A 21,983-nucleotide genomic window follows, 5' to 3' on the forward strand; every position below is an offset into this window, starting at 1 on the left:
CATGTTATTTATTCATATCTTTGTATATTTCTGCGGCCTCTGAATCCAGCCACTGTCATCCCTTACCCTGGACAAGTGCAGGGCTGCTAATTGGTCTATTGTTGTTCATGTTGTAACTAGAGATCCATTCAAAGGGGGCAAAATTACTACGGAACTTTCTGTTTAAAATCCTTCACTTATTTTCCATGAAGGCCCAAATTCCTCGTTTGGCCTCTAGGACTTGCAAGATCTGTGCCCCACCTATCAATCCTTCCCATTCCTTCTTGTGCCTACCCCACCACCACATCCCACACCGCTGTGCATTCTAGCCCTGCTAGTGGCTTTTCAGTTCCTCAAACTTCCCTTGTTCCTCCCTGCCTCAGGGCCTTTGTACTGGCCTTTCCCTCTTCCTGGTATGCTCCTAGCCCATGCCCTCCTCAACCCCTAGTTAACCCCTGCTTATCTTTCAAATCTAGGCATACAGCCCTCTTGCTCAGGAGTGGTCTCTCTCCACCATAGATTAGAGCACTCTTCCCCCACAACATAAGCTCTTCTATTACCCCGTGCTTTTCCCTCATAATACCTATTGGCAGGTTGTAATTACATGCTTGTAAAGGTGGTTATTTATGTCTGTCCCTCCCACCAGATTGTAATCTCCACAAGCGCAGAAGCAGCATCTGTTTTGCTCACTGTTGTATTTCTGGCACTAACATAGTACCAAGCAGATGATAAGCATTTAGTAAATATTTTACCATTTCCCTCATCCACTTTTCTTAGGGTCCAGCTCAAGATTTTTTCAGGAAATGTCCTGAAGTGGGGGAATGGTAGGGATCTGTGTTTGTGTCCCCTTAGAAACTACTTACCCGTAAACCCCCCCCACCATGGCTACCCCTTTTTGGGCAGTATAAGGAAAACCTCTCATGTTTCTCCTTTACTAGTCACACAGGACATTTCTGTGACCAGACATGTGGAGTTTTCTTCCCCACACTAATCAATTTTCTGATACCAGCTGGGTGTCATTCAATTTAGTCTGACACTATCTACCTGGAGTTAAGGTCAGATCCCACAAGTTAAGTAAGCACTCAGTCTCACAAGATTGCCTCCACTTCAGAGGCCAATTACAAGTCCGGGTGTCATGTCATCACCTGTACCTCTATAAACCTGGGTTCCCACTACCCCCTCCTTAGGTTCAATAATTTGCTAGAATGGCTTCCAGAACTCAGAGAAACACATTTACTGGCTTATTATATAATAAAGGAGATGATAAAGAATTCAGATGAATGGCCAGTTGAAGAGATACATAGGGTGAGGTCTGGGTTCTGAGCGCAGGAGCTTCCTGTCCTTGTAGAGCTGGGGTTTGCCACCCTTCTGGTAAGGAGATGTGTTCAACGGGGAAGCTCTCTAAACCAGTAGTTCAGGTTTTTTTGTTTTTTGGGGTTTTTTTTGCGGTACGCGGGCCTCTCACTGTTGTGGAGCACAGGGTCCGGACGGACGCGCAGGCTCAGCGGCCATGGCTCACGGGCTTAGCCGCTCCGCGGCATGTGGAATCTTCCCAGACCAGGGCACGAACCCATGTCCCCTGCATCGGCAGGCGGACTCTCAACCACTGCGTCACCAGGGAAGCACTCAGGTATTTTTATGGAGGCATCATCATGTAGGTGTGATCAACTCTTAATTCGATCTCTCCCTTCCCTGTAAGATGGGAGGTGTGGCTGAAAGTTCCAAGCTTCTAATTGTGGCTTAGTCTTTCTAGTGACCAGCCCCCATCCTGATGCTATCCAGGAGGCCACCAACAGTTGTCTCATTAGGATAAAAGATGCTCTGATCACCCAGGAAATTCCAAGGGATTTAGGAGCTCCGTGTCAGGAACCAGGGTCAAAGACCAAGTATTAGAACAAAAGATGCCCCTAGTACTCTTACTGCTTAGGAAATTATAAAGGTTTTAGGAACTCTCACCAGGAGCCAGTTATTCTATCACAGTACCACAGGCAACACACAGAGATCTTTGCTGTCTGCAGCCTGAGAGGAGAGCAGTCCACACAACATGAGGCTGTCCTGCCTCCTCCTTGTCTGCCCAGCCTCATACATTGCTGGACTGTTGAAGAAAGAATGGAATTTGATATCACCAACATGAAGCTTATCCACCCATCTATCTCTGAAGACTCCTGGGATCTGTCTACTTCCCTCTGAGAGAGACATCATACATTTATTCAGTCATTAACTTGTTCAACAAGGGAGGAGGTATAGCAGATTGGAACTCTATGCTCTTGGACCTGTTAACTCTCCAAGACCCATTTTTCTCATCTCGAAAATGGGGCTAATGACAGTACCTATCTCATAGGGTTGTCCTGAGAATTCTTGAAAAGGGCTAGCATAATCGTTAGTACATAACAAATAAATGTTAGCTGCTGTTATTGCTTGAGCATCAGCTGGGCACTGGCAGAAATGTGAAGCTGAATTAGACGTATGGTCTAGAAGGAGAGAGAGGAAAGCAGATCATCGCTAGATAACAAAGTGTGATCAGTTCTATTAGACGTAGACAAGCAAGAGTTAAGGGTGAAAGGTTCTAGTTTCTCCAAACAACCTAGTTTCCCTTCTAGATATATTTTTCTGTGTGTAGGGAGGGTGGTAAGGGGTGGGGGCTCTGTCCCAACAATCTAAGTTCTTCCTTCCCTGTGCAGAGGTACTGTGAGGAAGGGACTCTAACTTGATTTCAGTGATGGTGATAGTGGGAGGTGCTCTAAGAACTCCCTATGCCTAGACTGATCCCTCATTCTTCTCCCAGAAGGTTCATATTGCTGGAGAAGTGGGGATGAGAGGAAGGAGGGGTATTCAAAGTTAGGAGGTATGTGAGATGTGCTGTTTGTATGGTTCATTTTCTTATTCCTTAGTGTATGGTGAAGCTTCCTTTGCAATGCAGGCTGATTTATCTGAGCCAGGGGACCGTTAGGGAGGTCGATGTCCATAGCTGGGCAGAACATTGCAGAGAAAACAGTACCCCTCTTTCCCCTGGACATGTGTGGTAGAGGCCATGGGAATCAGTGTGGGAGGAAAGAGGAGGCAGAGTCAGGATTATAGGCCCTTACTCCAGGTTCCCTGGAGCTTTGGCTGCTATGCTCCTGGGCCCCTCCAGCTGGCTGCCCTCTTCCTGGGCTGTTGACTGAGGAAATCCGTATGTCAGAGCCTTTCTGTCCAGGATGTAGCAAGATTACTCCACAGCCAAGGCCAAGCCCAGCCTTCACAATGCAGGACTCCTGGTGACTTCCCTTGACTTCTGTGTGACTTGTGAACAGCTCAGCCTGGAGAAGAAGCTAGGGTTCTGAGTCCTGCAGTACTTAGGGCAGGAAGAATCAGAGGAGCACCAAGCACTGACTGCCTTCCTGAGTCCCACATCATCCCATCTCACCCTCCAACAAGCCTGTCAGTCCAGCATTATTATCCCCATTTTACAGAGGAAGAAACTGAAACTCAGATTAAGGGCCTTGCATGTGACATTTGCCATCATCATCAAACCTTAGAGAGTTCCTGATTAGATCATAACAATTCTTTGCTCAAACCGGTTAATGAAAAACTGAAGTCGTGACAATAGCCTACAAAGTTCTGCCCATTGCCTTTCCTCTCTAACAACCTCACTTCCACCCTTCCTGCTCACTCTGCTCCAGCCACTCTGGCCTCTTTGCTATTTACTCCGTAAAATGACAGGCACATTTCCACGTTCCCACCTTAGGGCCTTTGTTTTTCCTTCACAAGAATGTAAGCTCTACAAAGGCAAGGTAATCGTCATCTCGTTCTCGGATGTATCTCCAGCCCTCAGAACAGTCCGTGGCATTTACCAGGTTCTCAATAAATGTGTGCCTGGTGAATGAATGAATAAATGAATACTGAGACCTAAGATTGCGGGCTGGAAGCCTCTGGACTGGAGGGTATTCGTTCTGAGAGCTGAAGGGTGGGAGAGGGATTCAGAGTGCGGGGAGTGGCCACAACGGGCGAACGGGTCTCCGAAAAGGCGCTCGAGAAACTACATTTCCCATGAAGGTCTGGGGGCAGAGGGGCCGAGGGTGCTGCCGGGAAAAGTATACGTGCTAGAAGCCAGGGCTGGTGCCGCGAAGATGGCCGCTCAGAGAGGTGGGCTGTTGGCTGGGGTGCCAGCGAGCGTGGGGGTGGGTCGCGTCCTCGGACCCTTCCCGACTTGATATACCAGGTAGAACCCACCCGCGGGGCTCTGCGGAAAGATGGATGGGCGCCGGGCAGAGGAGGGGGCACCTGCGATGGGAATTGAGCCGTAATTGCAGCCCTCGAAGGAGGGTCTTGAGGGGAGAGGGCTGCGCGTGGGTTACTTCGAGACCCGGTGCGGTGGAAATAGATTCCTGCCACCCTCTCCCCGTCACCTTAACGCAACTATCTGCCTCACGTCAGCAGAAGATCTTTACTGCCAGTCTTAGAGATGGGAACATCGAGGTCTGCAGAAGGGTCTCAACTAACAACCTACAAACCCCTTATTTGACTCTATCCCCCAGAGAGAACCCTCAGCTAGGGTGTAGTTTCCCCGGGACAGGAGGCTCAGGCCTCAGGAGTGGAGTGGAAACTGACGCTCTGTCTGTACCCCCAGTATTCCCACTTTCCTGTGTGGTGCAGCAGTATGCCTGGGGGAAGATGGGTTCCAACAGTGAAGTGGCTCGGCTGCTGGCTAGCAGTGACCCACTGGCCCAGATCTCAGAGGACAAACCATATGCAGAGGTGAGACCCGGGCTGTATTTTAGCCTACTTTACCAGCAGGTGGGACCAAGGTACTCCTCCACTCAAGGGGCCCCAGGCAAGTCATGTGAATCAGCTGGGAAGAGAAGACAGGAAAGAGAGAGGAGGCCTCCTTGGCTTTTGAGATCTGTGCAGGTTGATGAACCCACATGGTAGCACTAGAAGAAGTGAGGTTTTTGTCATAATAGACTGGAATTTCCCAAGAACTGTCAGCACTTACTGACTTTTATTTTATTTTATTTATTTATTTATGGCTACATTGGGTCTTCGTTGCTGTGCGGGCTTTCTCTAGTTGCAGTGAGCGGGGGCTACTCTTCGTTGTGGTGCACGGGCTTCTCATTTCGGTGGCTTCTCTTGTTGCGGAGCACGGGCTCTAGGCACGCGGGCTTCAGTAGTTGTGGCACATGGGCTTCAGTAGTTGTAGCTCGCGGGCTCTAGAGCGCAGGCTCAGTAGTTGTGGCGCACAGGCTTAGTTGCTCCGTGGCATGTGGGATCTTCCCGGACCAGGGATCGAACCCACATTTCCTGCTTTAGAGACGGATTCTTAACCACTGCACCACCAGGGAAGTCCCAGCACTTACTGAATTTTAATTCAGCCCTCCTTGACAATTTACTTTGACTAAGTTTGACATTTTTTTTTTTTTTTTTGCGGTACGCGGGCCTCTCACTGTTGTGGCCTCTCCCGTTGTGGAGCACAGGCTCTGGACGCGCAGGCTCAGCAGCCATGGCTCACGGGCCCAGCCGCTCCCCGGCATGTGGGATCTTCCCGGACCGGGGCACGAACCCGTGTCCCCTGCATCGGCAGGCGGACTCTCAACCACTGTGCCACCAGGGAAGCCCAAGTTTGACATTTTTAATAACCTAAAATATATATTTTTCCTTCCCATTTAGTAGAGAAAAAGCCAAAGCACAGGAAGGCTTAGCCTCTACTTCTGAGACTAGAATAAATGAATGTTAACCCCTCACAGAGCCACCTGAGAGTCAGAGCTTTTCAGTGACCTTGACAATGCAGGTTTCATTCTCCTCACTGGACAGACGAAGAAACTGATACCCAGAGACAGGAAATAACTAGCCCAAGCCTCCACAGCTGGTTGGAGGCAGAGCCTGGACTAGAGCTTGGGTCTCCTGACTTCTGGTGTTCTGGGTCTACTGCTCTCATGTATGTGTGTGATGGTATGAGCATTTATACCCGGCCTTGGGAGTCCCATTTGAGAACTTGGCTGCCCTGTGGGTAGCACAGGGTAGCGGATTGGGGCAGGCCAGTGGGTGGTGCCAGCTTCTTCCTTTTTCCCTCCCAAGTTTCCTGTTTTTACAGCTGTGGATGGGGACCCACCCCCGGGGAGATGCCAAGATCCTTGACAACAGCATCTCGCAGAAGACCCTAGGCCAGTGGATTGCTGAGAACCAGGACTGCTTGGGTTCGAAGGTCAAGGACACCTTTAATGGCAAGCTGCCCTTTCTCTTCAAAGTGCTCTCAGTCAAAACGGCCCTGTCTATCCAGGCACACCCTAACAAGGTACAGAATCAGGGTAGGGCACAGAGGTCAGGGTAGAGAAGAACTTATGTCAAGGCCCTCCCACAATGTTTACTGCTGCTTTTACCCTGCCCATGCCAGGCTCCAGCCCCAAATTAAATCCAAGCCTTCAACTCCCAATTTAGCTCTGCCAAGCCAATTGCTGGTGACACATGTGGCAGCTAAGTTTAAGTGGACAGCTGACCAGCCTGTGCCAGGAGAGCTTCTCCACACTTGTTCCTGGGCTCCCCTCAGCTAACCCAGGACTATTCATATCTGCCATTTTTCCACCTGGCTCTCTCAAAGAGTTTACCTTCCAAGGCAGGGCAAGTACCCTAGTCATTGCCTCAGCTCCACTCCCATGTCTTTCTGCACAAGCCCATGAGTCACAGCCTAAGCATTTGTGTGTCCAAACTCCTCATTTCTAGATGAGCAAAGTAAGACCCAGAGAAGAGAGGGATTTACCCAAAGTCACACAGCTTGTTAGTGTCAGAGCTTGGCTTGGTGTTTGGATTTCCTGATTCGCAGTCCTCTTAAAGCCTGCCCCACCTCTCCCCCACAGTTGGTCCATGTGCCTGCCTTGGGTTGGCTGAGCCCTGAGTTTCTGAATTATGCCTTGACTGGGCTCAGTGCCAGAGGTAGGAAGCTGACCGGGGAGTGTCGAGAGCAAGGTCTGGGTGAGACTGGTGTCTTCCTAGATGAGGGCTGCACCTTAACCATTCTCTTCCCTGACCATCCCACAGGAGCTGGCCGAGAAGCTGCACCTCCAGGCTCCACAGCACTACCCCGATGCCAACCATAAGCCAGAGATGGCCATTGCCCTCACCCCCTTCCAGGGCTTATGTGGCTTCCGGCCAGTTGAGGAGATTGTGACCTTTCTGACAAGTAAGGTTGGGCAAAATGCTGAGAGCATGCATATTGGCCTAGGATGCATGGGCAGCCCAGGGCAGAGCTGGAACAGTGGCAGAGAACAGAGGCTGAATGTCACAGGAACTGAGGGGCTGGTTGGCCTCACGAATTCTTGACACTCCGAGGGCAGGCCCATGAGACCAGGCTCAGGTGTGATTGCTGAGGGTTGGTGGTGAGCAGTCGCTTTTCACTACAAAGCTTGCATAGCATTGCCTGGCTCCTTGGTTAGGGATGAGATGGGGAGGCCTCCTCCAGCTTCCCACTTTTGCCCGTTCCAACTTTACCATTCCTGATATGGGCCCCGGCCTGACCTTCCTGCAGAGGTGCCCGAGTTCCAGTTTCTAATTGGAGATAATGCAGCAACACAGCTGAAGCAGAGCCTGAGCCGTGACTCCCAGGCTGTGGCCTCTGCTCTGCAGAGCTGTTTCTCCCACCTGATGAAGAGCGAGAAGAAGGTAGTGGTGGAGCAGCTCAACCTGTTGGTGAAGCGGATCTCCCAGCAAGGTAGGTGTCTCAGGCCTGGGTGCAATGCCCCGTCCTGGGCCTCTGGCACAGACACTAGGCTGTGGGGATAGGGTTCTCAACCCCTTTGTTCAAGTACAGCACCAAAATGGGCCTGACTTAGATGGCCTGTTAGTGACTTAGCATTTCTTTCCCAGTCTTTGTGGAACAAGGCCCTAGGTTGAGTGCTGCTTCTAGCTGCTCTCCATGGAGTGTTTTATACTTTGGGGCTAGAGAGCAGGAAGGAGATGAAGGGATCCTTTCTCTCCTCCAAAGGCCTGAAGTCTAGAGCTCTCAACCAGTAGATCTTTCCTTAAATACCTGCTCTGTGCCCAGCCTTGCGCTAACTAAGGAGAGTTCAGGAAATGACTGTGATGGGTATGGTTGTGTCACCTTTGGGTTGGAGAGTCAATACAAGCAGTGAAAAACAAGGCAGAATGGACTCTTCTGCTGGGAGCTTATATGGCACACGTGCTGAGGCCCCAGCTCCTTTTCCAGGCAAGCCCAGAGCCCTTCTGGTTCTGTTTCTACCCATTTCCCCTACTACCTTTGACCCACAGGGAACTATTTATTTTACCCAAGCATATCCTACGTTTTGTTTTGTTTTGTTTTTTGCTGTCTTCTCTGCTTGCATGCCTCTCCCTTTAGGGCTTCTTGCACTCACAGTAGAGCTGATTACTTCTGCTCAGAGCTCCCATAGCACCCTGTTCATACGTCAGGTATAGCCCTTAACACCTGTGTGTAGATATCATCACATGCACACCTGTTAAAACTGGAGCTTTCTCTAGGCCAGGGACCTGTCTCCTTGACCTTCGTGTGTCCCCACAGTGCTTAGCACAGAGTAGGCATTCAGCATGTGTCTGTATGAAGACTCAAAACAACCCTCCAATCCAGACCAACTGGTCTCTTCATTGTGGCACTGACACACTCTGCTTTTACTTAGAGACACCCTCCCCCTTCTCTCCACAGTCAAGGAAGCCCAGCTCACCACCCTCCCCTCCTCCCCCCAGTCCCCAAGAAGCCTTCTGCCACCACTCTTGCTCAGGCTGAGCTCATCTCCCCTGCTCAGCCTCCAGGACACATTTTAGCCCTTGGTTGCATCCTGCCTCATGCTGTCTGGGGTGACCAACCATGTCAGTTTGCCTGGGACTGAGTGATTTTCAGTGTTAAGGGAAAGGCCTGGGCTAACTGGGACAGTTGGTCACCCCACATGGAACCCTTGGGTTATCTCCTAACTAGATTTTAAACTCCTAGAGCAGAGGTTATCAACCAGGGGACACTGACAGTCTGGAGACATTTTTGGTTGTCAAACCCAGGTTTGGGGTGCCAGTGGTATCTCGTGGGTGGAGGCCAGGGATGCTACTGAGCATTCTGCAGTGCACAGGACAGTCCCCACAACAAAGAATTACCTGTCCCCAAATGTCAATAATGCTGAGGTTGAGAAACACTGTCTAAAAGGACTACACTCTAGCCCTTTTAGTGCCTAGTAGAGTGGTGGGCATATAGATAGTCAAAATGGGGAAAACGGCCATCTGTGTAGGCTGGAATATCAAGGGAGGCTGGCCCCCAAAGGATGTGACGAGGAGAATATGCCCACCAGTTTCTGGATTCCTTGGGTAGGGTCTTCTCCAGGACTCTCCTTGGCCAGGGTGGGGCTGTGAACACCACTGAGGGTTCCTAAGTGGCCTTGGGGTGCTCTGTGACCCTCAGTGGCTGCTGGAAACAACATGGAGGACATCTATGGGGAACTCTTGCTGCAGCTGCACCAGCAGTACCCAGGTGATATCGGATGCTTTGCCATCTACTTCCTGAACCTGCTTACCCTGAAGCCGGGGGAGGCCATGTTTCTGGAGGCCAACGTGCCCCATGCCTACCTGAAAGGAGGTGAGCCGCATTTCAGCAGTGAGCCCCACTGCCATCCACCTCAGGCCTTGTTTCACCATCTGGACAAGACAGGAGCGGGTGGTTGAGGAGACCACTTTTAAAGTCCCATCCAGCTCTGACCTCCCAGGGTTCCTGGGGTCAGCAGGGAAGTGACCAATAGGGATGATGAATGCCAGCTTGAGTTGGACAACTGCTTGGATCCTCACACCAGCCCTGTGAGGTCATGATGCTCTCATGTTAAGACCTGTCAATATGTGTGGGAACCACAGTTTGAATCCAGGCTATATTGGATCAAGGCCATTGTTCTCTTCCCTGCCTTCACATGTCTGTCCTGTCTTTGCAGAGATTTTATGTTAAAAAATACATTGCCGGGCTTCCCTGGTGGCGCAGTGGTTGAGAGTCCGCCTGCCGATGCAGGGGACACGGGTTTGTGCCCTGGTCTGGGAAGATCCCACATGCCGCGTAGCGGCTGAGCCCGTGAGCCATGGCCGCTGAGCCTGCGCGTCCGGAGCCTGCGCTCCGCAACGGGAGAGGCCACAACAGTGAGAGGCCCGCGTACCGCAAAAAAACAAAAAACCCAAAAAAACACATTGCCACAGAACGGTGTCACATTTTGACTGTTGGCCGTTTATCTACTCGTGGACAGGATTCTGTGGTAGAAGGGGAAAATATAAAGTCTCCAGAGGGTTGGGGCTCCTCCAGGGGATAAACATGACTCCCCTTGACAATGGTGGGTGACGTGTCACCTGTTTTGGTATCTGTTATCTTAGCCCATTCTCACAGAAGACGCAATTCACATATTTTTATCTAATTCTACAGAGAGCTCATGGCACTCAAGTTAGAAGGCCCTGCCCTGGAGAGCCAAATTCCAAGGCATCCTTCATTAGCTTACCACATGACAACTGTCTGTCCCCAGACTGCGTGGAGTGCATGGCATGTTCGGACAACACGGTGCGTGCTGGCCTGACACCCAAGTTCATCGATGTTCCAACTTTGTGTGAAATGCTCAGCTATATCCCCAGCCCCAGCCAGGACAGGCTTTTTCCTCCAGCATGGAGTCAGGAAGACCCCTACCTCTCTATCTATGATCCCCCTGTGCCAGACTTCACCGTTATGAAGATGGAGGTGAGTGAGGGCTGTGGTGGGTGTTTTTTTGTTTTGTTTTGTTTTTGTGGTGGGTGTTTTATGTGTGGCATGAAGAACACTGGCAAGGGCCACAATGTGGAGTATACCTGGGGCTGGGTTTCCTTTCTGCCAAGCTCGCGTGATGGGAGAATGGCCACAGGGCCTGTCTGTGGCTCTCTGCACCAGGGACCAGACAAGGGCCTCCGTGCTGACAAAAGCCCGAGCCGTGGGGGAGAAGGTGTTAGAGCTCTCCCTCTCGCTGTCCTTGGGGTTGTCCCGGGACCCCTGTGAGCTAACAGCAGCTCAAACCCTGCTCCATCTTGCTGTTTCTTTCTGCCCAGGTGCCTGGCTCCGTCACTGAATATAGGGTCTTGGCGCTGGACTCTGCAAGTATCCTCCTGATGGTGCAGGGGACAGTGACAGCCAGCACCCGCACAGCCCAGGCCACAATCTCCCTGAAGCGTGGCGGGGTGCTCTTCATTGGGGCCAATGAGAGTGTCTCACTGAAGCTCACACTGCCTAAGGACCTGCTGATGTTCCGTGCCTGCTGCCTGCTGTAGAGGCCACAGACTTCCTGGCTCTTCTCTGCCAGTCACCCTACATCCTGGCCAGCCTCACCTCCTCAGGCCCAGCCCAAATCCCTTCCCTGTTCCAGGCTCTTTGGGTATACCCTGAAAGAGCTGGGGTAGAAGAGCTTGAAGTCAGTGACTCCTGAGCAGGCCTAGGCTGAACCGTCTTCTTCCTGGTAGGAGGGGCCCACGTGAGAACTGAGGGCTGATACTCCCCTTATATTCTTGCCACCACTGAGCCGGGCTCTCCTCGATGCACGAAGCTGCAGCTGTTCCAGCCTATAGCATTAGGCAGGGTGGTGAAATCTATGATTAGCTCAGTATCAGTCACGGCAAGATAGGTAATTAATTTGGAAGAACAGGGTTCTGGCCCCGGGACTGCCCATTTCCTCAGTGCAGAGAAGGAGGGAAAAGGGTAGGCCTGTGGACTAATGTTGCTGTGTCAAAGCAATTAAAGATCACCTGTGTTGAGGCCTGTGGGCTAAAGAGTACTCAGCCTTTGCCATTCCAGTCCCTGAAGCGGGCTGAAAGAGCCCTCCCTGGATGTTGTCCGGTTTTTGCTTTATTCCTGTTTCAGACAGCTTCCTGAGGTAGGCAGGCTAGACTCCAGAGGCCTTTTAAAGGAAGGTGTGGGAGAGATAGCCTGCTGTAGCTTCAGCTGCAGAGCTTGCAGGCAAACCTTGGGCCCTCCAGCCCTGCACACAGTGGAAGATGGGTCTAAAGAAAGGCATTGTCAGTGCAGAGGTTCTTCTCTCCAGTGCTTTAGTTGGCTTTAGGGCAGGGATCATCAGGCTAAGGCCAGCAGGCTGGATCTGGCCGCGCCCTTTCATTTACATACTGTCCAGCTCCATTCAGGCTACAATGGCAAAGTTGAGTAGGTGCACCGAACTGTATGGCCTGCAAAGCCAAATGTACTGACTGGCCCTTCACAAAGGTTGTCAATCACTTCTCTAGAGCACATTAAGTCACTGTAGATACAGGGACTAAAGGACAGGACAATCTAATTAGTGTTGTGAAGAGAAATCAAGCTACTTTTTTCCTACAATGGCAGGAAGTACCTATGAGGACATCTACTCTCCCTGTGCCTACCCTCTAGAGGTGGGACACACCCAGGAGGTTGCACAGCTGTGTGTTTTGCCACTGAAGTTTCTGACTAGCAGTCTTAGATGCTATCACCCCAGACTAAGCAGAGACCCAGGCTAGTAGCTCCTTCCTGTAGGTAAGGGATTAATCTCACACAAAAGAATCTTTCTGGGCTGCTGCCCACACTAGACCTGTACAATGGAATTCCAGGAAACTACCTTCAAAAAATTCTAGCCAATCTGTTCGGCTTTTTTTGGCTTCCAGTAAATTTTCTTCAGCTGAAAAAAAAAAAAACCTGAAAAACAAAACAAAACCTGGGAAGAAAGGGTCTGCCAAAGGGAATTCATTCTAATGAAAAGTGATATGCAAAGGCCTATTCCATCCGTGGTCTCCAACGAGCAGGCCTGAAAACTACGCCTATTGGGAACAGGAGAAAGGAGAGGCAGTCCTCAGAAGAACGGTTGGGGCTATTAGGCTATTTCTTCATTTCAGAATTCAGAAGGGGCAATGACCATGGTCTAGGCCTTTGTTAAAAATCCTATTGCAACACAGAGACTCAGGCTCAACTAGCATGATTGTATTTATTCTTACAAACTTACAGAGCTATAGAAGCCTAAGCCAAGAGTTCTGTAGAGTAAACACCATACAGTACCACTCCCATCTGTGAGGTAAGCCTGAATACCTCCCTGTCTGCTCAGAGTGCTGTCACCTGCAACACACCCAGCACTTTTAATTAAGGCAGTCTGGTTCTAGACACCTTGGTGCCTTTATTCGTGACATTTGTGGCTTCTAGCCCCAAGCAATCGACCATTTCTACCCTTCCTTGCTGTACAATGTTCCTGCAACTTTTCCTACGAAGGTAATGCCTTCCACACAGGGTCAACCAGCTCTGAAACATTCCGGGGGAGAGGTGTGGCCAAATACACCAGTGTGGCTTTATGACAGCAACCACCGGAGGGCCTGGTTCTTGGGGTCCTGCTGCCATCCTCACCCCCAGCAGCTGTCAAACACTCAGGCTACTCTGTCCTAACCAAATGAAGCAACAGACTGTGCAAGTTCCCAAGTTGGGGCCACACCTCAATCCTGACTACCCTACCCCTTAGGCTGGGAACCCTGTCCACTTCCATTCAGTCCCATTTGGTTTTAGGTAAGGCCAAAAAAAAAAGAACCACTAAAAACTTAAATTCCAGAGAGAGGTCTGGTATAGCAAGAGATGCTATCTACTGGGGGTCACGGGAGATGATGCCGGCCTTTTGGTGTTTTCATACTGGGGACTGAAAGGCTGTATTGAACCCAGAGGTTTACTGTAAAGCCCAATCCTGAGTATCCACTGTGAGGCCCATGCTGTGGTCAGAGGAATCTGGATGCAACAGAATGGCTTTCCCTAGGGTGAAGGGAGGCCCTGTGCAAAGGCAAGATTATTTCCTCGGGGTGTGTGTGTGTGTGTGTGAGCTTTCACAGGTCCCTCCTCCTCATCCTGTTTGTGAGCCTCTGTCTCTGTCAAAGCCCACATATCTGCACCAGTATACTTTTCACCCATTGCTGCTACTCAAGTGTAAAAAGTTAAATAGGGGAATTCCCTGGCGGTCCAGTGGTTAGGACTCCACGCTTCCACTGCAGGGGCCTGGGTTTCATCCCTCCCTGGACAGGGAACCAACACTGCCACAAGCCGCAGTGCGGCGGGGGTGGGGGAAAAGATAAAGTTAAACAAATGGGAAGGCACCTAACTACTCCTGCAGCTCCCTCTGCTGGTAAGCAAAAAGTGCAGGCTTCTGGGGCGAGCTCCAGAACCTTCACCCAACCTTACTTAGCTCAAGGACTGGGTGAAGATACTAAGACCAAGGGGAAAAAAAAAAAAAAAAAAGACCAAGGGGAAGAATGGCAGTCAAGGAAAGACAAATTTTGTCTACACAGTAGAGCAGTTTTTCTCTAAGGATGGACGGACCAAGTTACTAAGCTCACCCAGACAGTTGGACCAGATGGGAATGCTGTGCTTCCAGGGATTCTGGAAGCCTTGATCAGGTTGTGCCATTAAGCAACCTGCTGTACAGTCAAACAGGAACAACTGGAAGAGGGCCTTCAAAGGGCCCTGCTTTATGTTCTCTTGAAGGTCAAATAGGTAACCCATCTTGGAGCTAGGAAGAGGAGGAGAGCATATGGAATTTCTTGAACTGCATTGGTCCCAAATAGTTAAATTCTTTTTCAAAGACTCCCAGCTGCAAGCCATAAAGTGCTGTTCTCTGCCTCCACACAACATATCCAGCACAACCTGGGCGCAGGAGCTCTCCTTTCCCCTCCATACGGCATGGTGACAAAGATGTCTGCAAGTTTTTCCCTTAGCCAACTTTGTCACTCACCGTAAGAACCAGAATTCCTCTGTTCCTTCCCTTATTAAAGTGGTTTCTCCAACCATTCCAACAGCAGAGGAAAACTGCAGAATTCCACCTATCCCCTGTGGCCCAGATGGGGGCCTCTGGCCTGAGAAGCACCAGGTATGGGGTAACTGCGGTCACTGACTTTCCCAGAGGGTCAGTGTCTCCAGTGATTCTGGGGTTGACAGCAGTTCCCACTGCACTCTGTGACCGATGAAGGGCCAACAGGACTCTGCAGTCATGGTGAGCAGGGCCCATCTTAGGGGGTTATGTCTACTGGAGGGTACAGGAGGAAGCATCCCTAAGACAGCACCAGCAGCAGGAGCATGTGGAGGAGGTCACAGGCTTGGGGGGAATGAGGTCCAAGTCCTCATCATCTGGAATCTCATCCAGGTGGTACCCATCCTGGAGCAGCTGCCGGCTCACATCCTGGTTCACCTGCTAAGAGCAGGAGAGGAGAGAACTATAAGCCAGGCTACAAGGCAGAAATAACTGCTGCCCAAAAGGCAGACCCGCATTTCCTTACTATGCATGCTCCACCCTCAGGCCAAGCCCACACAACCCGGGATTACAGGAAGAAGTGCCTCACCCAGCAGGGAGCGACACCCAGGGGCCTGAGCCAGTACTATCCAGGCTGCATTGTCACTAGCTGCCAGGGAAGCTGCCCTCACTAAAGAATCCTGAGAAAGCTGATATAAATATCAGATTACAGATTATGTTTGAAAGTCAAGACCTGACCATTCCCACTGGGAACCCGGACTGGTCCCTGTGAAGGCTGAAGAATATGGAACAATGATAGCAGAATAATCGGGTAGAAGGGTAGAGGAATATGGGTTAGAGTTGAACAGGGTGGGGAATAGCTTATTCTGCACTGCCAGTTAGCCATGTCATCCTCTGATACCAACAGAGCTCATTCCTCGCAAAGTGGCACCTGTCAGCCCGGCTTCACCAATTCCACTGAGCAGAAGGAAAATGAGACTGCAGAGTGTAGGACTTTCTCTGGTTCTTGGCTAATTTTTCTTTTCTTTTTTTTAACAATCTTAGGCACCCAGAGGTTCAAGGCGGATACAATTTTCAAACTGACATTCTCTGTATTCTCTGGCAGAAACTCAGGGGGCGGCCAAGGGTTTCCAGGAGAATAAGGAAGAAATACCAGTGGTACAGTCAGGTCCCCAGCACTTCATCTCTGTCAAAGGCAGTAAGCTGCACGTGCCAGAACTTTACGTCCCCGTGTTTCTGTCTGGGCCAGTGACTCTGGAAACTGTCCAAAAGGCCAGCCCAGGAGTATCTATCTCTGTCTCAGTTCCCATAGATGGAACAACTGAAGGAACAGAAGTCGGCCTGGAAGAAAGCAAGCTTGGTGGAGGATGGCCAGGGGAGGGACAGAAATGCTAACCTCAGATATATCAAAGACAATCAAAAGAAGGGAGACTAGAATTACTGTGTGGTGCTGGAGGCAGGACTAGGACCACTAAGTCCAAGCTGCAGGAGACACTGCCAATTAACAAGGAAGACTTCTCTACGAGCTACCTGAATTGTGTGTGCCGGTGGGGGAAGACAGGCAGCAAGGTTTCTTGAAGGTAGTACTCACTACTCACTACCCAATTACAAGAAGCATTCAAACAAGCAGAGGATGGTAAACACTTAGCTGGGATTTATCAAGAGGATTCCTTTTCTAAGTGGTGGCCTGGATTAGAAGACTAGTGAGGTCATTTCCATCCCTAAGGGTCTATGGTCTCCTGGACTTTCAACAGCACTCCTCAGACACCTAAACTTCTGCTGGAGGAAGAGGGCAGAGTAGAAGATTGGAGAATAGACTGGAAGTCTAGCACAGTGCCATGCATACAGCAGGAACCAGACAAGCATTTGGCAGCGGCAGTGACACTGCCTGCAGCCTGGCCCCACCACAGAAAGGTGCTCTGGACTTGCCTCTGCAGAGGAATACCCGGAGGAGTATCTGGATTCCAGCTCCCCATCACTAGGAGAAAAGGAAGACAGTCAGTTCGGGGAGATGCCCGTGGAGCACAGCTACAAATGGCAAGGTGCACAGCATGCAAAGGAGTCTGGAGGACTTGTGAAGCAAAGACCACACACCATAGAACTCAAACCCATAATCTGCCATGAGTATAAATGGCTCCTTCCATTGGCTCCAGCAGGGACAGGGTCACTGTCACTAACAGTGCAGACATAATAGGGCAGGATGATTCCCCCAGACAAGGTTGGTGCTTCAGATCCAAGAGCAGCAAGATCACCTATGAGTCCTCTAAGCAAGCCATCCTGGGAAGAGATAGTGCTCTGAAGCAGCAGCCCTGGAACATGCACAAAAGGTCTTGGAAGAGACAGGGAATAAGCGAAGCAAGTGATCTGAAATTTTATCCAAGTCACTCCCCAAGGGGTATTTTCAAGGAGGGCACTCACCTGTCAGAGTCGAGGGACACCAGGTTTTCATCTGGACTCTGACTAAGAGCAGTATAGCCCTTGTTAAACTTCACTGACCTGAGGGGAGATGGGGGGACAGACCAAGCATAGATGAAACGCCAGCATTTCACAGGGAAAGCCAGAGTCCTCGCCCTTATGGAAAAAAAAAAACAAACTGCACTACTCCTGACTTGCCTTCTGTCTGGACAGCCACCACTGCCTGCCATGTATCTGGGCACAGCTCCTCAGAATGTGCACTTCCCCACACCACTCCCCCTGCTGCTCCTGAGCAAAAGCACACCTCTTTCATGAATCAGGAAAAGCCCCATCTCCCCACCTTATTTAACCAGAGAACAGAAAATCCAAAGTCCTTAGACAAATTCCTTCACCTGCTTTAGCTCTTCTTTGTAAAAGAGGCCCTGGATAAGGTCCCATACAGCCCTCAGAGTTTACCGTCTGTTAAGAAGAAAATACAGCCCTGGCTGTTTCCACACTGCTCTCCATCCTCACTTCTGGGGAATCCCAGCCACTATGCTCCCCCCTAATTTAGACAGTGAATGATCCTAGGCACTGACGAAAACTCTTATTCCAAAGCTCCTTCCCTGACGTCATCACATCCTGGAAGGGAAAGACAAGGTCGTTCCTCTTCCCGTTTTAAAACAGTGAACCGGACAGGTTGGCCTTAGGGGCATCACTAGCTGGGCCTTAAGCGTGGGTACTCTGTCTCCCAGACTACACTAAGGCCTTCTCTGGAAACGCTTGCACAGAGGAGGAGGCGCCTGCTGAGACCTTTTCCCTGAAGAGTCGGGGCGGTTCGGCGCGGCCCCCAGCATGCCTTTTCTCCGCAGAACTGCCTTAGCCAGGTCCCGGTGCTTCTCTGGAAGTCAAAGGGACCGGGTCAGCGGGGTGTTCCCCACTCCGCCGTGCCTCCCAAACGCCAGGAGCCCGCTCTCCGAACAGACTTCCGGGTGCGGGAGCGGGCTGTAGGAGCCCCTCCGGGGTCGACCCAGCGGCGCTCCGGAGCCCGCCCGGGACGCGGCAGCCCGCCCAAGCAGAGACCCCTCATCGGGCCGCACTCACGCAGCTTGGCCTGACTGGAAGGCGCGCGCGCCACCATGTACGGCCCCCGCTTCTCCACAGCCGCTGGGGTCCGCTTCCCCAGCCAGGGGACTCCAATGCCGCTTCGCTCGGTGGGCGGCCCTGCAGCTCCGGTCCCGCTGGGCCGGGGCGCCGGGTGAGACGCCCTCGCCGCAGGATCGCTGGGCTCCGCGGTCGCCATCGCCTGGCCACGCCCCGCCGAGTCGCGGAGCCCCGCCTCCTGACTAACGAGCTGTCAGCCGGGAGAGAGGCGGTCCCTCTTCAAGCAAGATGGCGGCGCGCAGGTGAGGGCCGTAAGCGCCCGAGCTTTCTGGTCGCGCCTGCTGCAGGGTTGGCTCAACTGTTCCGCCCTTCCGGGGGCTAGATTGTTTCAGTCCCTCCTTTCTAGCACCCTGCGGTGCTCGTAGTCGGCCTGACCCTGGGGATGTCAAGCCAAGTTATGTCTCTAGTCGAAATTAAATATCGATATTTCCGGGGGGCTGCGGGTGCGCGCCCTCAGACTCAGAGCCCGTTAGACCCTGGCGCGCACGCGCTCCCCGCAATGTTTCCGCACAGGTCCTCTCGCCACAGCTGGAGCTCCCCAAGGGCGGACCTGGGAGAGGCTGGATTGAACCGAAAAGAGCGGTATGACAAAGGGAGGTATTAACTCCCGTCTCTACAAAAGGAAACAGGCTAGAGAGAAAGGTTCAAGGACCTTGTGGAGGTCGCACAAACTAGAGGCAGTGCCTTGGTAACGCCAAACCTTCGTTATTTCCAACACCACGCTGTGCCCGAGACCTTGGATGAGACCTGACCTTCTCTAGGCCTCAGTTTCCACATTTTAAAATGAAACCAACGTCACTACCTGTCTTACAGTGATAAACAAGGACAAAATAGTACTTGGAAAGAAGAGCAAAAGTGCGCTGTTTGGAACTTCCCTAGTGGTGCAGTGGTTAAGACTCCACGCTCCCAATGCAAGGGACCCGGGTTCCATCCCTGGTCAGGGAACTAGATCCCCCATGCATGCCAGGCAACTAAAGATGGCAGCAACGACGATCCGGCGCAGACAAATAATAACTAAATATTAAGAAAGAAAGTGTGCTGTGTTTGTGTGCGTCGGGGCATGGAGCTGTCATGGCTCTTGACGTTTCTGGACCCCAAGGGATGTGCTTGTGGCTGGCTGGAAAGTAGCTCCAGATCCTTGTAGTAATTGCCAAATCTCACAAGGCTGTCCCAAGGTGAATTTATTACCTTCCACAGGGTAAGTCAACAGTGTGCAACTTATGAACCCCCAGGGCCACCCAGAGAGTTGAGCAGGAGTATGCCGCAGACAGGATAAGAGGAAAGGACTAAATTTTTTGAAAAATCAGAAGCGCAAAAGAATGCTATTTGGGTAGATTCCACCGCTGTTTTTGACCTCCAGACAGCAATTTCATGTGGCTCAACTTAATATTTAATCCTCCTGACCTCCCAATGAAGCACTGTTACTTCCATTAAGCAAATGAGGCTTAGATTTGGTCAAATTCACCAGTTAAGTGGTAAACCTGGAATTTGTTATTTATTATGTTTTTATATATTTTATTTTTTTATACAGCAGGTTCTTATTAGTTATCCATTTTATACATATTAATGTATATGTCAATCCTAATCTCCCAATTCATCACATCTGCATCTATTGAGATGATCATACAGTTTTCATCCATTTATTTTGTTAATGTGATGATCATTAAGTCCCCTACATACAACCAAGTTCTGTTCTGAGAACGCGTTTGTAAGTCCAATTTGTTCATAAGTCCAACAAAGTTAGCCTAGGTAGCCAACTAACACAATTGGCTATATAGTACTGTACTGTGTTTATAGTATTTTTCACACAAATAATACATAAAAAACAAACACAAATATAAAGAAAACATTTTAAATCTTACAAGTAAGCACCTTGAAAAGTATGCTGGACACGTGAACTAACTCAAGTGATTGGACATATGAACACACGTTCGCACCTTTAAAAGTTCACAACTTGAAGGTTCGTATGTAGGGGACTTACTGTATCATGTTGATTGACTTGTGGATATTGAACCATCCTTGCATTCCTGGAATAAATTCCACTTGATAATGTTGTATGATACTTTAAATATATTGTTGAATTCTGTTTCCTACTATTTTGTTGAGGATCTTTGCATCTGTGTTCATCAGGGGTGAATTTTTTATCCTGCTACTTCTGAGGTTCTCTTTTCCCATCTCACCAGGTTTCAGATTTTACCTTTTGACTTTTCCTCTTACTGGTAGAGCACAGATAACTGACAAATGGAGCCTATGAATCTGCGGGTCTTTCTGGGTTTCCAGGTCACCAGCCCCACCTTAATCCCCACCTTAATTCATGTCATCTCCCTCTAGGGAAGAGATATTTCCCGATCCTCATAGCATCCTCATATGGTACTGTCATACCTACTTCACATATATATAAGGAAAGTGACAGTCACAGGGATTAATTGATTTGCCGAAGGCCACAAAGTTGTATAGGTAAGAGTTGAATCCTTATCTGCCTCAAAGGCCTGACCTCTTTTTATACCAGTCAGGTGTGTCTTTAATGTTATGGACTGAATTGTGCCCCCACCCACCCAAATTCATATGTTGAAGCCCTTATCCCCAATGTGCCTTTATTCAGAGCTAAAGCCTTTAAGGGGGTGATTAAGGTTAAATGAGGTTATAAGGGTGGAGCTGTAATCCAATAGGATTGATGTCCTTTTAAGAAAAGAGACACCAGGGAATTCCCTGGCGGTCCAGTGGTTAGGACTCTGCACTTCCACTGAAGGGGACATGGTTCAATCCCTGGTCAGGGAACTACGATCCTGCATGCCATGCAGTGTGGCCAAAAATAGAGACACCAAAGATGTGTGCACACAGAGAAAAAGGCCTTGTGAGGACACAGAGAAGGCAGCTCTCTGCAAGCAAGGCAGACAGTCTTATCAGAAACCAACCCTGCTTGCACCTTGATCTTGGACTTCCAGCCTCCAGAATTGTGAGAAATAAATTTTTTTGTTTTTTTTTTCTTTTTTTTGGCCGCACAGCTTGCGGGATCTCAGTTTCCCAACCAGGGATGGAACCTGGGCCACGGCAGTGAAAGTGCCAAATCCTAACCACTAGACCATCAGGGAACTCCTAAATTTCTGTTCTTTAAGCCTGTGGTATTGTTATGGCAGCCCTAGTACACTAATACAAATGACATTCTCCAAATTTTCAGAATTTACTTCCAGAGCTTAATACTTGCTCTAACATGATACTTTTAGAATTAAAATGCTGGGTAGAACGCTAATCATAAATAAAAGCATGACCACAGCTGTGGTGAGCCAAGGCTACCACAGAATCACATCACTTTTTTTTTTTAACATCTTTATTGGAGTATAATTGCTTTACAATGGTGTTAGTTTCTGCTGTATAACAAAGTGAATCAGCTATACACATACATATATCCCCATATCTCCTCCCTCTTGCGTCTCCCTCCCACCCTCCCTACCCCACCCCTCTAGGTGGTCACAAAGCACCAAGCTGATCTCCCTGTGCTATGTGGCTGCTTCCCACTAGCTATTTTACATTTGTTGGTATAGATAAGTCCATGCCACTCTCTCATTTCGTCCCAGCTTACCCTCCCCCCTCCCACTTTTCTTTGTTTTGAACAAACCTCCCCAACGTAGGAAAATTATGCAAAATTGGGCCAAATGAACTTGCCTTTGCAAAACATGGAAGATGGACTCCATGTGCTGCTAAGGACAAGTGCCCTGGCATCTGTACAAACAGGAG

At 50.1% G+C, this 21,983-nt stretch overlaps 2 protein-coding genes across 4 annotated transcripts; one reads left to right on the plus strand and one right to left on the minus strand.

The window, feature by feature from the left end:
• Nucleotides 1-4,059: 4,059 nt before the first annotated feature.
• On the plus strand, nucleotides 4,060-11,720 carry MPI (mannose phosphate isomerase). Of its 2 annotated transcripts, XM_065871375.1 has the most exons (8): nucleotides 4,060-4,104; nucleotides 4,589-4,716; nucleotides 6,050-6,250; nucleotides 6,991-7,132; nucleotides 7,478-7,660; nucleotides 9,368-9,541; nucleotides 10,458-10,666; nucleotides 11,008-11,720. In XM_065871375.1, exons 1-8 carry the CDS (start codon nucleotides 4,089-4,091, stop codon nucleotides 11,224-11,226), a joined length of 1,272 nt encoding a protein of 423 aa, XP_065727447.1. In that variant the 5' UTR covers nucleotides 4,060-4,088; the 3' UTR covers nucleotides 11,227-11,720. The 2 variants fall into 2 exon arrangements, with proteins under 2 accessions (XP_065727447.1, XP_065727448.1); XM_065871376.1 differs by lacking the exons at nucleotides 4,060-4,104; nucleotides 7,478-7,660 and having other exon boundaries at nucleotides 4,579-4,716; nucleotides 11,008-11,226.
• A 3,243-nt stretch (nucleotides 11,721-14,963) lies between these two features.
• Nucleotides 14,964-18,387, minus strand: FAM219B (family with sequence similarity 219 member B). Of its 2 annotated transcripts, none has more exons than XM_065872573.1 (5): nucleotides 18,189-18,387; nucleotides 17,898-17,985; nucleotides 17,109-17,186; nucleotides 16,620-16,668; nucleotides 14,964-15,128 (listed from the first exon to the last, which is right to left on the minus strand). In XM_065872573.1, the coding sequence occupies exons 1-5, from the start codon at nucleotides 18,385-18,387 to the stop codon at nucleotides 14,964-14,966; spliced, it is 579 nt and encodes a 192-aa protein (XP_065728645.1). The 2 variants fall into 2 exon arrangements, with proteins under 2 accessions (XP_065728645.1, XP_065728644.1); XM_065872572.1 differs by having other exon boundaries at nucleotides 14,964-15,131.
• Nucleotides 18,388-21,983: the final 3,596 nt, after the last annotated feature.

This window comes from Phocoena phocoena, chromosome 2 (assembly GCF_963924675.1).
Source record: "Phocoena phocoena chromosome 2, mPhoPho1.1, whole genome shotgun sequence".
NCBI classification, from domain to species: Eukaryota; Metazoa; Chordata; class Mammalia; order Artiodactyla; family Phocoenidae; genus Phocoena; species Phocoena phocoena.

Coding starts and splice junctions, on each gene's coding strand:
- FAM219B (XM_065872572.1), bottom strand. CDS start 18,387: ATGGCGACCGCGGAGCCCAGCGATCCTGCGGCGAGGGCGTCTCACCCG. Junction 17,986..18,188: donor TTCCAGTCAGGCCAAGCTGC/GTGAGTGCGGCC, acceptor TTTGACTTCCAG/AGAAGCACCGGGACCTGGCT. Junction 15,132..16,619: donor CCGGGTATTCCTCTGCAGAG/GCAAGTCCAGAG, acceptor TCCTGCTCTTAG/CAGGTGAACCAGGATGTGAG.
- MPI (XM_065871375.1), top strand. Junction 4,717..6,049: donor AGGACAAACCATATGCAGAG/GTGAGACCCGGG, acceptor CTGTTTTTACAG/CTGTGGATGGGGACCCACCC. Junction 10,667..11,007: donor TCACCGTTATGAAGATGGAG/GTGAGTGAGGGC, acceptor CTTTCTGCCCAG/GTGCCTGGCTCCGTCACTGA.